Source organism: Nerophis ophidion, linkage group LG10 (genome assembly GCF_033978795.1).
Source record: "Nerophis ophidion isolate RoL-2023_Sa linkage group LG10, RoL_Noph_v1.0, whole genome shotgun sequence".
NCBI lineage: Eukaryota > Metazoa > Chordata > Actinopteri > Syngnathiformes > Syngnathidae > Nerophis > Nerophis ophidion.
In genome coordinates, this window is record NC_084620.1 from 24,135,160 (window position 1) to 24,150,297 (window position 15,138).

General features: G+C 44.8%; 1 protein-coding gene across 8 annotated transcripts; it reads left to right on the plus strand.

Moving 5' to 3' along the window:
- The first annotated feature begins 1,710 nt into the window (after nucleotides 1–1,710).
- On the plus strand, nucleotides 1,711–14,791 carry rin1b (Ras and Rab interactor 1b). Of its 8 annotated transcripts, none has more exons than XM_061913020.1 (13): nucleotides 1,711–1,908; nucleotides 7,599–7,742; nucleotides 7,809–7,926; nucleotides 8,001–8,073; nucleotides 8,173–8,279; nucleotides 8,355–8,530; nucleotides 10,431–10,712; nucleotides 10,777–11,290; nucleotides 11,746–12,054; nucleotides 12,117–12,248; nucleotides 12,314–12,483; nucleotides 13,337–13,637; nucleotides 13,726–14,791. In XM_061913020.1, the coding sequence occupies exons 2-13, from the start codon at nucleotides 7,599–7,601 to the stop codon at nucleotides 13,803–13,805; spliced, it is 2,406 nt and encodes an 801-aa protein (XP_061769004.1). In that variant the 5' UTR covers nucleotides 1,711–1,908; the 3' UTR covers nucleotides 13,806–14,791. The 8 variants fall into 8 exon arrangements, with proteins under 8 accessions (XP_061769004.1, XP_061769006.1, XP_061769007.1 ...); XM_061913022.1 differs by having other exon boundaries at nucleotides 1,712–1,908; nucleotides 10,434–10,712; XM_061913023.1 differs by having other exon boundaries at nucleotides 1,712–1,908; nucleotides 8,188–8,279.
- The last annotated feature ends 347 nt before the right edge of the window (nucleotides 14,792–15,138 follow it).

Genomic DNA, 15,138 nt, shown 5'->3' on the forward strand with positions numbered 1-15,138 from the left:
TGACAACATGCTGATATAATTTCACCACGCTTGTTGAGGGATGACAGGTCTGGGTGATATCTAATAAACAGTTTCTCTTTTAAACATGGTTTGCATCTTTTATTACCACTGTTGTAAGGTGTGCTGGATGCAAGAATATGGCGTGTTATTGAATATTCAACATTATTGTCTTTGAGGTTTTTCCCACACATACATATATATATATATATATATATATATATATATATATATATATAACTTGAATACACCTCACGGTGATGCTTGGACACATCATCAGTGATAAACCCGGGGTCATAGGGTGTTTCGGGTCTTTAATCATCAGACACCCTCGCCCGGGCGACCCAGATCAGACCCCGGCCTGTGTCCAAGTAGCGCACCACGGATCCCTCCTACGGATCCACAGCCACCGGGAGGCTTTTCCTGCGGCCTCAAGGATGTTCTTGGTGGCTTTTCTGGATTGCAGTCCTCTGATGCCAAGGATTCTGAACACACGCTGCACCCAATTTCGACTGGTTCGCAGCGGGCTCTCCAGCCGTTACTCCGACACTCTGCAGTGAGCTCAGCGTATTTGGACCTCTTTCGCTCATTTGCTTTGTCAATCCGCTCCTCCCAAGGGACAGTCAGCTCCAGTAGCACCACTTGCTTGGTTGACTCCGATGTTAACACCATGTCTGGGCGGAGTAACGTTGTAGCGATGTTGGCCGGGAACTTCAGTTGCCTTCCCAAGTCAACATGGAGCTGCCGTATACATATATATATATATATATGTATATATATATATATATATATATATATATATATATATATATATATGTGTGTACTTTAGAAAGAAAGAAGTGTGACATACTTCACTAATCATTGCCTTATTTGATTTTGACTTCATCAAATGTTTGGTTAGATGTTTTTTGCTTTTAAGAATAATAGAAATGTCTAAGAGCGGTTTATCTATTTTTTTGAGGAATGTAGTTAACATAGAACTGGCACCCATTATAGAATCGAATCAAAGCTAATCGAATTGTATTGTGCCAAAGCTTAACAGCCAGTAATTAATAGAGTACAATAAATGAATGAAACACACTCTAATGGAGTAAAAGTAGTGTTTTGTCTGTACAAATATACTCAAGTAAAAGTAAAAGGAATGCTGCATAAAACGGCTCTGACAAGTATAATCCCAAAAAGTAACGGCAAAATAGTGTTCGCTAAGCCTTCCTATTCCTATGAAAAGTTACGCACTTGTTGACCATACACTTCAGCTTTATTCATTTGTTTTTCAAACATTTTTTGGCAATTAAAACAATAATGTTAAAAAAAAAAAAAATTAAATAATTGATTTAAAAAATGGATCATGTTCCGTGTGTGACTGAACAATTCAGCGAGACAAGACAAACAAAACAAACTTAATTGTAACAGCCTGCGGCGGCCTCCAGTGGCTTTAGAAGGAATCACATCCCGCCCTCACCTGCGTGGACCAGAACAGCGATGGACGCAACGGTCCAGAAATAGCACGGTACTTGCGTCAAAGTCCACTTCCGGTAAAATTACGCGCCAAAAAGTGTTCCCATGGACACGCCGAGACCTAAGTGTGATTTCATGTGCAGCTTGCCAAATGTTATTCATGACAAAAAGTCTACTTTGACCCAATGAAAAAAAATTATCCGTGTGCGTGTGCGCGCTCTTGTGCGTGCGTGTGTGCGTGCGTGTGTGTGTGTGTGTGTGTGTGTGTGTGTGTGTGTGTCTGTGAGAGAACGACGCTCAGTCAGAATCTCTCACACACGCACACAAACACACCTCCGCCTTGTCGCCACTGATGAGGGCACTTCGCTGACGAGCTCGCGCTCCCGCGGCATGGTGCGGTGCGCGCACACCGTTGCCTGTTCCGTGGTGCACAGGACGTCTAATTAGCACAAGGTAAGTCCCCTGAACCTTAAGGTTGTTGTTTGACGCGTCTTCCGGTTTAAAACAATGCTTGTTTGCCTGGCGTGCAACTCTCATGGTGACGTCACAGGGTGTGTTTGTTGACTTTCCATCGCACTTTAAAGTGTTGTGAGAGACAGAAATAACGTCACATCCTTTCGCTGCGTGCATGTGCGCGTGAACACAACAGACAATGGAGCAGGTGACCACAGGTGAACCCTGCATGCCGACCGCCCCCATGCAGAAACCGTTAGTTTGACCCCCAGCGGCCCCCTTCACCCTCTACCCGCCCCCGCCAGGGCAAAGTGGGCGGCTGCTCACACATGGGACGTTACATAACGTCAAGACTGAAGCGCCATCCTGTCTGCGTGGGAGTGGGCGTGATGTTCACGCTTCCTCACTCTTCATCACTTTTATTGTCCTCATCACTCTTGTCTTCATACTCTTGTCTCCTTCACCCCTGTCTTCTTTTTTTCTTCACTGCTATGTCTTCTTCACTCGTGTTGTCTGCTTTGCTCCGGTCTTTTTCACTTTTTTTGTCTTCTTCACTCTAATCTCCCTCCTGTTGTCTTCATTAACCCTGTTATATCAATCAATCAATCAATGATTATTCATATAGCCCTAAATCACTAGTGTCTGAAAGGGCTGCACAAACATAATATACTTCTGTTGTCTTTTTTACTCTGTTGTCTTCACTCTTGTTTCACTAGTGATGTGTTCTACACTCCCATTGTCTTCATCACTCCTGTTGTCTTCTTCACTCTTGTTGTCTTTACCACTCCAGTGTGATAATAACAAAAATAAAAAAAAAAACAAGAAAAAAAAAACGTGAGGCGTAGTTTGGGGACCCCTGGTCTATAGGAGAAGCATGTGAGGGGTTGTTTGTCTCCATTAGCTCTGTGATTGACAGCTGACAAAATTAGTACAAATTAATCTTACCGTAAACAGGACAAGTGTTAGAAAATGAATGAAAGGAACAAATAAACAAATTAAACAAATTACCCCCAGGGATCAATAAAGTACTTTCTATTCTATTCTAGTCTATCCATTCTATTTCGCGTTTTAACATTGTGTTTACAGCCATGTTTGTTGCCTTATTTCTTATCGCACCCGCCGTTTAGGAGTATGTAAATTTTCCCCGTCATTATTAAAATACAACTAGATGTAGCTGAGATAGGCACCAGCGCCCCCCGCGACCCCAAAGGGAATAAGCGGGAGACAATGGATGGATGAATGGATATATGTCAACATTGTGCATGTGCTGAAAGCTTCATTTATGATTGCTGCCTTTGGTAAAAGCTTAATTCTCTCACATTTTCTTTCTTCTATTTAGACTCCCCAAGTATGGTGCTTTACAAAACCCTTGTCGCAAAGATGTGTTTAAGACATACAAATAATATCAAGATAAAGTTCAAGTTAAAGTCCCAACGATCGTCACACTCACTGGGTGTGGTGAAATTTGTCCCTTGCATTGGACCCATCCGAATGTTCACGCCCTGGGAGGTGAGGGAAGCAGTGAGCAGCAGCGTGTGCTGCGCTCGGGAAACATTTGTTGATTTAATAATACTTAAAAGGAAAAAAATAAGCGTTAAAAGTATATAAAACAAACCTGCAAGCTTGTGCATTGTTCGACTCTGATCCCTTAGACTGGGGTGCGTGCAACATTTCTCGTCGTCTTTTGTAAAATCTTGCACTCTTTCACCCTTCCTAATTATCTTTCTGGGAACTCTAAAGAAGCGCTTATCCTTTTTGTGATCTTAACGGTTCGTACAGTCGAAAACAACGCAAGCATAGGGCATTTATCTTCAAGAATATAGCTAAATTATGCCTAGTATGCAATGAAAACAGATGCAGGCTTGACCACCGTGCATCATTTTTGAGCCGGCCATCCATCCATCCAATCATCCATCCATTTACTATCGCTTCTCCCTTCCGGACACACGTGGGGTGTTGGAGCCTATCTCGGCTGCATTCAGCCGGTAGGCGGGGTACACCCTGGACAAGTCGCCACATTGTCGCAGGGCCAACACAGATAGACAGACTAATTTCACACTCACATTCACACACTAGGGCCAATTTAGTGTTGCCAATCAACCGATCCCCAGGTGCATGTCTTTGGAAGTGGGAGGAAATCCGAGTACCCGGAGGGAACCCACGCAGTCACGGGGAGAATATGCAAACTCCACACAGAAAGACCTCAAACCCGAGAATCGAACATGTCCCACCATGCTGCCCTGAGCCGGACATGACTTCATGTAAATCCAAGCAATACAATCTGCTTAGGTCATTACACTTTGGACACACACACACACACACACACACACACACACACACTAAGCGATGATTATTCACAGTTATGCTAACAGTCCTCTTCTCCTACAGTCCGTGTTGTTTGTGTTGCTTCTGACTCACGCACGCACACACACACACACACACACACGCACGCAACCAACCACACTCACACACACGCACGCACACACGCACGCGCACTCACACACTCAAACACACACTTTAACACTGACACCTGCCATCAGCCAGTAGAGACCCCCCCACACCGCCTTCCATGTGGACACTTATAGCTCGCTAGGGTGATGTTGTTCCATGAATCATCAAGCTAAAGTTAGCCTCCATCACGGTCATCATGCCTGTGCATGTGCGCATGCGTCAAATAATGACAAATTAACTTTTTTCCCCCCCAAGTCTTGAGTCAGTTTTGAGACGCAACGACGACAACATGTTCCTGTGGTTTCACTATCACACTGACGCAAACTCACCAGGAACGCACAAAGGATGAACCATGCACTGCAAGCCGATGTTCCCAAGGGGGCACCAGCGGGTTCTCCATGCATCAGCACCCGTGTTGCACCTTTGCACGTTATGTCTGACGAAAATGTGGTGTCATCCTCATGTTGTGCTAACTATGCCAAATCACTTTCATCTTTGATCAGCTTATTAAAACACACATAAGTGTGTGTGTGTGTGTGTGTGTGTGTGTGTGTGTGTGCGTGTGTGTGTGTGTACGCGCACACGCGTGTGTGTGTGTGTGTGTGTGGTGGTAGTGGTGTGGGGGGGGTCTCTACTGGCTGATTCCAGGTGCACATCAGTGTTAACATGTGTGTTGTCTCACTGGGGTTGTAATTTTCATGAACTTACTAAGTTTTGTTGACGCTCACTAATATGATGACTTACAGACTTTCTTGCAAAAAATCTCCCAGGCTAAACTTTGGCAACTTGTCGTCGTCATGCATGCGCTACCGGTGGAAGAGTTACATAACAGCTGGTGTCAGGAGGTGCAAACAAAATGAAAACAATACCCGTAATGTTAAATGTGGCTGAAACAGATTGTTGCTCACAAATGTTATAAAAAGGTGCGAGAAAATGGGAATAAGTTACCCTCCCACCACTTTAACAACGGCGTGTTTGTGTTGTGCACGCGCAGCCTTCACTTGTCAGGGAAAAAGGTGTTTCACTGAGTGGGAATGCCTGGTAGAATGTGTAGGCCAGGGTTGCCATGGCAACCATCTGCTCACTGCAGCCCACACAATGTGACATCCAGCAGCACGCCGAGCGATCGCCACTTTCCACGGCCAAATATCACAAATCGCTGAAATGGACTGCTCGTTCTTTTAGCATTGAGCAAAAAGAAGAGTTTTTAACTGAGGTGTGCAACTATCGGACCAAGCAAGTGTTGTTAGCATTTGCTATTAAGTTTGGCCAACCAGGGAACGTGTCACAAACTCCAGCTGTAGTCCGAATGAAAAACAGCCCACACAGCTGGATGCTCTCATGTGTGGTCATGAAGTTCATTATTCTCTTCATACATTTTCTTTCTTTTCTTGTGTAGGGCGTACTCATACTTATATGAACTTGATCGCCCCTCCTGGTCATTCTGGCCCAGGCTGGTCTGTATCCACATTGATCGTCCATTTACTTGCCGTATCATTTCTATTCTGATCTTTCACCGATATTTTTCTGTCTTTGTGAATTATTTTGAGTCATTCTGATTATTTATTGTGAAACGTGTCGGTTGTCATATACATTAAGAGCAGAGTTTGTTTGGCTTAAATGACCCCCTTTCCTTACGCACAAAAAAAATAGTCGCAGGTTAGTGAGCGTGTTGTGGGTTTTCACTTTTGTATTATTTTGAATCTTTGTTTTGTGTTTCTATAAATTAATTATTTGGGTTTTCTAGTGTGTGAATGTGAGTGTGAATGTTGTCTGTCTATCTGTGTTGGCTCTGCGATGAGGGGGCGACTTGTCCAGGGTGTACCCTGCCTTCTGCCCGAACGCTGCTGAGATAGGCTCCAGCATCCCCCGTGACCCAGAAGGGAATAAGCGGTAGAAAAATGGATGGATGGATGGATCTCACCTAGGTAGAAAGCTACTTGACTAACTGTGAAGCTAGGCAAACACATGACTACAGCTCTAAATACAGTATATCTTCCGGTGTACCACAGGGATCAATACTGCAACCAAAATGGTTTAATCTCTATATTAACAAAATTTGTGAATTCACAAAAGACTTAAAGATACTATATTATTTGTAGATAGATCACACAGAATCTCAGTAAAAGTCAAATAAACTATTTGGTAACAGTAGAAGAGAAAGTCAAACTAAATACAACTGAAGACATTGACAGGGAAATGTTTAGGTGTAACAGTAGATGGCAAAATCAACTGTAAATCTAAAAAAAATATACAACATAAGGTTCCATCCATCCATTTTCTACCGCTTATTCCCTTTTGGTGTTGCGGGGGGCGCTGGCGCCTATCTCAGCTACAATCGGGATAGGCGCCAACATAAGGTTGCAAGAAATATTTAAATAATGTATAAAGTAAAATTTGATCTGGACAAAAGAAAATTCTCCATTATCTCTGCTGCTCACTATTGTTACCATATTTGAGTTATTGTGTAGAAATATGGGGAAATAACTACAAAAGTATGATTCATTAAATGTGTTATAAAAGAGGTCAGTTAGAATGATATATAATGTTGGTTATGGAAAACATTCAAACCCTCTATTTATTGAATCAAACATATTGAAATTCATTGACTTGGTGCATTTACAAACATCTAAGATTATGCCAGAAGCAAACTACAATCTGCTACCCAATCATGTAAAACAATTATTCTCAACAAAAGAGGTGAAATATAATCTTAGGGGTAAAAATACTTAAAACAACAATATGCACATAAAACACCTTAAATTTTGGAATGGGTTAAGCAAATAAGTCAAAACATGTACTAATATGATACAGTTTAAGAAAGTGTTCAAACTGAAAGTGTTTACAAAAGTCCAAAGGAGAAGAATCCTGATAAAAATCTTCAACCAATTATTGAAAAATTAGAACCTTATTCATTGTATTACGTGAATCACAAGTAAACTATTATATAGGATATATGTAACTCTTTTTATTTATTTGTTTGTGTTACAGAGCACAGGAAGTGAACAAATAAACATGTTTCCAATTGCTATGACACGGAAAAGGGCCAGTGTGCTCCCACCATAGCCTAATATTCTGTCCTTTATAGGTGTGAAGTGTATTGGAGAAGGATGACAGGACGATGGCCTCTGTCTCCTTTGTGCTTCAGATGCAATAGCCAAATATTCTGTGCTTTATAGGTTTGAAGTGTATTGGAGAAGGATGGCAGGACGATGGGCTCTGTCTCTTTTGTGTTTCAGATGCAGGAGGCTGGCCCCTCTCAGCTGGGCCCTGAGAGGGCCTTTAGCGTCCTAGATCGTCTGCTGCTAACACACCCAGTGTGGCTGCAGCTGTCACTCAACCAAGAATCCGCCCTCTACATTCTGCTCAGAGAGCCCGTCGGGGTCAGTTAGATTTATGCTGAGCTACATGCTAACGTTTACGCTGATAAAAGGTTTTTGGTGTCCCAGCAGACGTTCTTAGTGCGCAAGTGCTACTCGAGCCAGCGGAAGGTTCTGTGTTTGAGGGTCGCCGGCGAAAAGCGTCCTTCCTCTGTGAAAGAGTGTTTTATCTGTGAGGAAGACTACAGTGAGTGCAGCTTCATCAGCATTTGTGACGCTGAGGGCAGCCTGTCAATCAGATTCTGTTTCCTATTTCCCCAGCGTTTGCCTTGGAGAGCTCAGCGCTCAGCTTCCCTGACCTGTGTCGCCTGGTAGCCTTCTACTGCATCAGCAGGTCTGGTTTACGAACATGTGACTCCATCCATTGTCACCTTCTCAATTGATTGAATTGCTTCAGAAAGTGATCATGTACTCAAACACTCATTTCAATCAGAAATGTTGTCTACAGGGACGTGTTGCCTTTTCCTCTCCAGCTGCCAGACGCTATCGCCAAGGCCACCACACACAGGCAGCTGGAGGCCATCTCACACATGGGCCAAGGTGCTCTTTATCTTTACCTTTCCATCTCAACAACCTGTAACTTTCTGTCCTTTGTTTCTTCCTGACTCCATGCAGACTTCTGGAGCTCGCTAAGCGCTTCCGAGCTTCAAAATGGACCTCCTTTTTCTTGGAGCAGTGGGAAGGTCCCAGTGGTGCAGGCAACCTCCAACCAATGTGGTCTTCAGGCCCTTAGCAGTCAAGGCAAACTCTGCTTTATAAACCCACTCTTCCTTCAGCTGGAAGTCTGCACGGTGAGTTCTCAAGCAGTTAAAGCCCTACCCTGGTCCATTCAACTACAAACCCCGTTTCCATATGAGTTGGGAAATTGTGTTAGATGTAAATATAAACGGAATACTATGCTTTGCACATCATTTTCAACCCATATTCAGTTGAATATGCTACAAAGACAACATATTTAATGTTCAAACTGACAAACATTTTTTTTTGTTGCAAATAATCATTAACTTTATAACTTTAGAATTTGATGCCAGCAACACGTGAAAAAGAAGTTGGGAAAGGTGGCAATAAATACTGATAAAGTTGAGAGATGCTCATCAAACACTTATTTGGAACATCTCACAGGTGTGCAGGCTAATTGGGAACAGGTGGGTGCCATGATTGGGTATAAAAGCAGCTTCCATGAAATGCTAAGTAATTCACAAACAAGAATGGGGCGAGGCTCACCAATTTGTAAGCAAATTGTCGAACAGTTTTAGAACAACATTTGTCAATAAGCTATTGCAAGGAATTTAGGGATTTTACCATCTACGGTACGTAAAATCATCAAAAGGTTCAGAGAATCTGGGGAAATCACTACACGTAAGAGATGATATTATGGACCTTTGATCCCTCGGGCGATAGTGCATCAAAAGCCGACATCAGTGTGTAAAGGATATCACCAAATGGGCTCAGGAACACTTCATAAAACCACTGTTAGTAACTACAGTTGGTTGCTACATCTGTAAGAGCAAGTTAAAACTCTGCTATGCAAAGCAAAACCCATTTATCAACAACACCAAGGAACGCCGCTGGCTTCGCTGGGCCCAAGCTTATCTAAGATGGACTGATGCAAAGTGGAAAAGTGTTCTGTGGTCTGACGAGTCCACATTTCAAATTATATTTGGAAACTGTGGACATGGTGTCCTCCAGAACAAAGAGGAAAATAACCATCCGGATTGTTATATGCGCAAAGTTCAAAAGCCAGCATCTGTGATGGTATGGGGGTGCATTAGTGCCCAAGGCATGGGTAACTTACACATCTGTGAAGGCACCATTAATGCTGAATGGTCCATACAGGTTTTGGAGCAACATATGTTGTCATCCAAGCAACATTATCATGGAGGCCCCTGCTTATTTCAGCAAGACAATGCCAAGCCACGTGTTACAACAGCGTGGCTTTGTAGTAAAAGAGTGCGGGTACTTTCCTGGCCCACCTGCAGTCTAAACCTGTTTCCCATCGAAAATGTGTGGCGCATTATGAAGCGTAAAATACGACAGCGGAGACCCCGGACTGTTGAACGACCGAAGCTCTACATAAAACAAGAATGGGAAAGAATTCCACTTTCAAAGCTTAAACAATTAGTTTCCTCGGTTCCCAAACTCTTATTGAGTGTTGTTAAAATAAAAGGTGATGTAACACAGTGGTGAACATGCCATTTCCCAACTACTTTGGCACATGTTGCAGCCATGAAATTCTAAGTTAATTATTATTTGCAAAAAAAAATAAGGTTTATGAGTTGGAACATCAAATATCTTGTCTTTGTAGTGCATTCAAGTGAATATGGGTTGAAAAGGATTTGCAAATCATTGTATTCCGTTTATATTTACATCCAACACAATTTCCCAACTCATATGGAAACAGGGTTTGTAGATTGTCATGGGGGCCAGATTTTCAAAAAATTATGTGGGGGACTGTATTTCTCCCTTTACTTTTATTCTTACTTTGAAAACCAGGACCGCTATAATGTTTTAGTTTTTTGCTTCAAATATGTTTGTCTACCAACTTTTGAACTGAACTGCCAGTATGATATCATTCTCGGGCTAAATTTGGCTTCTGGGCTGCCAGTTAAGTAGCCCTGCCCTACACATATGCAAATATGTGATTGGTCAACACTTCCAAAAGCTGATGCATCTATATCTTCCTTTGCACAGCAGGTAGAACCCCAAAACCACAGTGCCTCCAACAAACGACACCGATTCAAGCGCAGCATGCGACTTCGCCTCTCAGAGTCCTCCATGAATCTGTCCCTTGAGGGGGTGGGGTCTTATTCGCCTCCCCCATCGGTGGAGATGCCTGGCGAGTTCGGGATGTTGCGATCTGGCTCTGATTCCCAGAGGAGAGTCCACGCAGGGGCGGGGGTTCTGAGGAGAACTCCTGCCGTGTCGCCGGGGTCGGTAGACGAAGAGGACATGATGGCTGCCAGAGTGCCTCAAGTAAGACCTCTTGCTTACAGGCATGTCTTAAAGATAAATGACCACTTGTCGTTTCTCGGCTAAGGTGGGCCAGCCTCCATCGGAGACACCCGCCATCGAAGTGGCTCTCCTGGCTTTGGAACGCCGCCCTGCTCCATCTCTGGCCGAGCTTGATAGCAACAGCTCCTTTAGCAGTTTGGATGAGGAAAATGACTCTGATTCTGATTCCGAGCATACCGCCGCAACCCAAACACAAGGCTCTCTGAGGCCGCCACTTATGCGCTCGCGAGGCCGCGGTGGGCTGCGCCGCATGAGTGAAGCGTTTGTGTGTTTCTTTGCTCCGGACAAGCGGCTGACGCGACTTGTCGAGGAGCTGTCCCGGGACCGGCGCTCCGTTTTTGGTGGGATGGTCCAAGACTTCCTCCTGGCACAGAAGGGACTTCTTAGGTCGATCGCAGCCTCCTCTTCGTCCCCACACATGACGTCTGTGCAGCTCCTGCAGGGTGTGCGCCTCTTTCTGTCCCAGGCCAAATGCTGCTTGCTTGAAAGCGGCGAGCTGGAACCTCCCATTGAAACTTTGGTGCCAGAGAACGAAAAGGGTAAAGATACCCCAAAGATGTCACGCATCCTAAAAAAAACACCCAATGTTTACTAGCACACGTCACTGAAACAAAAGTATAAAACTCAGGGAGGGGGCTTCTATCAGGTAATTGTAAAGTAACAGGCTGCTACTTCTCAGCAGCCCTGTGCGTGGGCTTGTGTATGCGCGCACATTTACGTGTGTTGCCTGGCAGTGCACGGCCGCTGCCTTCCTTCCTGCACCCTGATTTATCTGCTTTTGCGTTGGTGGGAGCCATTTGCATTTTTTTATCATCAAAAGATCTCACAGGCCCACGCACGCTTTGAGAGCGCACGATTCGGGTGGTGGGGGAGGGTTTTGCGATGGTACTGTTACAGCAGAAGCATGGAGTCACTTACACGTCTATATGGTCATGTGACTTCAGCAGTTTAGAGTCAAATATAGTTAAATATTTACTCTTTATGGTTTCGGCAGATCTGGCTCTGGAACGCGCTATGTTCTCCTGTGTGCTCCGACCCCTGAGGTCACACTTGGACAAAGCCCTGACAGCGCTGCACCAGCAGGATGCCTTTAGTCAGCGTTTCAGCCAGAACCTCCTGCGTTTAAAAGGCGCAGGTTCAATGGAGCGTCTTAGCGTGCGCACAGGCGTGCCGGACAGTCGCCAGGTGGAGAAGGTGAAGCAGAAGCTGGCGATGATGCGGCGCACGCACTCACCCATTGACAAGGTGCTGTTGCTGCTGCAGGTGTGCAAGTGCGTGCACAAGGCCAAGGGTGCCGCTCACGGTGAGACACTCCACACAACTACCTTGGTTCAGTCATGCATTGGAGTATTGGCTTCTTTTCAGGGCAAGTAGTGAGCTGGGAGGACTTTCTGCCATCACTCTCCTATGTGATAGTGGAGTCTAATAGGCCTCAAATCCTAAAAGAGGTGGAGTACATGATGGAACTGCTGGAGCCGTCGTGGCTTGGTGGAGAAGGTCAGTCACTGCTTATCAAGTAGAGGAACTTCTATGAAGCCTATTTGCTCGTCTTGCGCTTCCAGGTGGCTCTTATTTAACCAGCATGTTTGCCAGCATCCATCTGATCCAGAGTCTGGACAGACACCAGCCTGCCTCAGGCTGCCTGACCCCTGAGGCCCACGAGGCACTAAGGGAGTGGCGCTGCAGACGAAGCCGTGAGGCCCAGAGACAAAAGGAGAACCTGCAGAGCCAGGTACACATACAGGCTTCTGTTGTGTGCATGACTTCATATTACGACAGTGACAAAGTTCAGATCAATCAGATTCTACTTTTTGAACATCCTGGATTAAGCAGTGAGATCAGAAGTTTCATTCATGACTGAGCATCAGCTCGTTTATGCTAACTGTCCCGCGCAAGCCTTTGGTGGTCTACTTCCACATTTCATAAACACGTCTGGAATTCATTTGAGAGGATTAGTTTTTAAAAGATAATCCGCAGATCTGGGTCAAGCACACACACACACACACACACACACACACACATAAGCACACACACACACTTTAACCTGTTCTCACACCGCTGGTTTAGATTGGTCAAAGCAGATGCCAGAGAGAAAAAAAGAGAAAAGAGGCATTGTCAACGTTTGTGTGCCGTCACGTGGTGCCTCCCCAGGCTTCAAATAGCCCATCTAAGTGAGCCGGCAGCCAGATTCTGCTCCGACACAGGCGGGCGATCCGTGAGGCGAGTGCGATGAGGAAGTGGGCGGTCAGATAACATGAAATTTATTGAGCTGCATCCACGCATCCAAGCAGGCAAACACAATATGCACACGGACAGCGAGGAGCTCAGTGACTCTGTAAGTTGGACCTGTTGATGTTTGCGTGTGGTGCGTGCATGTGTGTGTGTTGTGTACGTGTGTGTGCGTGTGTGTGTGTGTGTGTGTGTGTGTGTGTGTGTGTTATTAAATGGGTCCATTGTGATCTTATATAATGGCTTATTTCAATTTACGTCAAAGTTAATGTCAAGGTTCTGCAAAGCTTAGGACTACACCATCCACTTTCCTAGCCTCTTTTACCCAGAGTCTTGTTTCTCCTCTTTGCCTCCAGAGGTGCGTTCGGATACTGTTCCAGGACGGGGAGCGGAGCGCCGTGCGGACCTTACAGTGGCGAGCGGGAGAGAGCAGTCAGGCGCTTGCGCAACTGTGCGCCGTCACCTTCGGCGTGTCTGACCCGCAGCAGTACACGCTGTACTGGCGCAGCGGCGGTGAAATGCGGGCCCTGCCGCCTCAGGCCCAGCCTCAGGACCTGGCGGGCCACACTGAGGGAGGCCCCTCCCTCTCCTACCTGAGGACCGATCACGACTTCAGCAAGATGCGGCGGCTCACCAGAGGTGGCGCTGTGGACCTGAGTGAGTCGGTGTGTGAGGAGTGAGTGTGAGGAGATGAGCGGAGAGAGGAGGTATGGCGAAGGAGATGGATTGCAACTCTCTCCAGCAGGGGATCTTCAGGAGCGCCCCGGCACCTGGCAGGAGAGTGGGCTCTATATGTGTCACCAACGTGCATGGATGACATCATGAAAAGGTGAACTGCTGTTGCTTGGAAACAAAAGCACACAACTTGGTGCTGATGTAACTCGCTGGTATCTTCTCATTCGCTGTTTCACAGCAACACAAACCTGGACGCTAAAGTTTCCAAACTTGGACTTTGAAGGAGATGTGATCCACCTTTGACTTTCTTTGTGTTTTTTATTGGCTGTGACCATTGTGAAGCCTTAGCATGATGAGTGTGAATGAGGGGCTTTTTGATCACTTTTGCATTATAAAAAAAACATGTGATGTTGTCTCGGAAACGGAAACCAGCTGAATGTATTCAATAAGGGGTGTCCAAACTTTTTTTTTCACTGAAAGCTGTGTGTGGGAAGGGAAGGCGCACATTGGCACGCTAAAAGCAATCCATTATTATTATTTGTCCGACTAAATTGCATTTTCAAGGGCTTGAACATACCCGAAAACCAAAAGTTGCAAGCAAGTATATTCTGGATTCTGGTCAGTCGAGCGCTCCTGCCAGAGATTGAGGAATTCCTGCCATTTCTAGAGATGGGTCATGACAGCATGCATGAAAATAATCAAAGAGAATAAGCCCTTTTTTGGTTGCAGGTGTAATTGGTGTAATTGATTTTCTGTGTAATGATCTAATGTGGGCTATGTATATCAGTGTTTATCAGCAGAATAAGCTGCGGGCCACACTTTGGACACCCCTGTACTACAACTTGTCTCACCATCACACTGTGGTGGGTCTGCTGACTGTTCAACTTCACGTCTTGTATTTCAAAGTAACTTTGATTGTTTGGGCCTAGTTTCAATAATCTTCAACATATGCCGGTTTTACCCAGCAAGTGATGATGACGATGATGATGATGATGATGATGATGATGACAAAGACAATGTGTTTTGAATGTAATGCATGCTTTTTAATTTGAGGCTACGCGAAAGTGTTGATTGTGTGAGCTCACTATTCAGTGTAAATGTGTCAGCTAACTCGCAATAAAACTATTTTATTTGTGCAGCTGTGCTATCTAGTGCCAACAGCAGGGGGCAGCACAACACATATTTAAAGCACACATTTAAGGACACAGGTTTATGTTGGTTGATCACGAGGAAACTTACTTTGAAAAGCGTCCAGCAGCAGAGCTTATCTTTAAGTCGTATTCTTTGTGGTAAGTGGAATTATTTCAGTGTCTTGTTGCCTATAATATGTATCAATTAGTGGATTTTAAGAAAGAAAATTATAAGAAATGTGCGTTTTATGTCCGGCGTTTGCATTCGAAACAACTCAAGTTGTGGTAGACATATTAAATAGATGTCATCCAATCAGAAACTGTTTTTGGACCGTGAAGGAAATGCTCAGCCA

Bases quoted from the DNA above. Each gene is read 5' to 3' on its own strand.
- rin1b (XM_061913020.1), top strand. From the start codon at position 7,599: ATGCAGGAGGCTGGCCCCTCTCAGCTGGGCCCTGAGAGGGCCTTTAGC. The intron at 7,743-7,808 runs GTCAGTTAGATT...TTGGTGTCCCAG, and splicing joins TGCTCAGAGAGCCCGTCGGG to CAGACGTTCTTAGTGCGCAA. The intron at 8,074-8,172 runs GTCTGGTTTACG...CATTTCAATCAG, and splicing joins GCCTTCTACTGCATCAGCAG to AAATGTTGTCTACAGGGACG.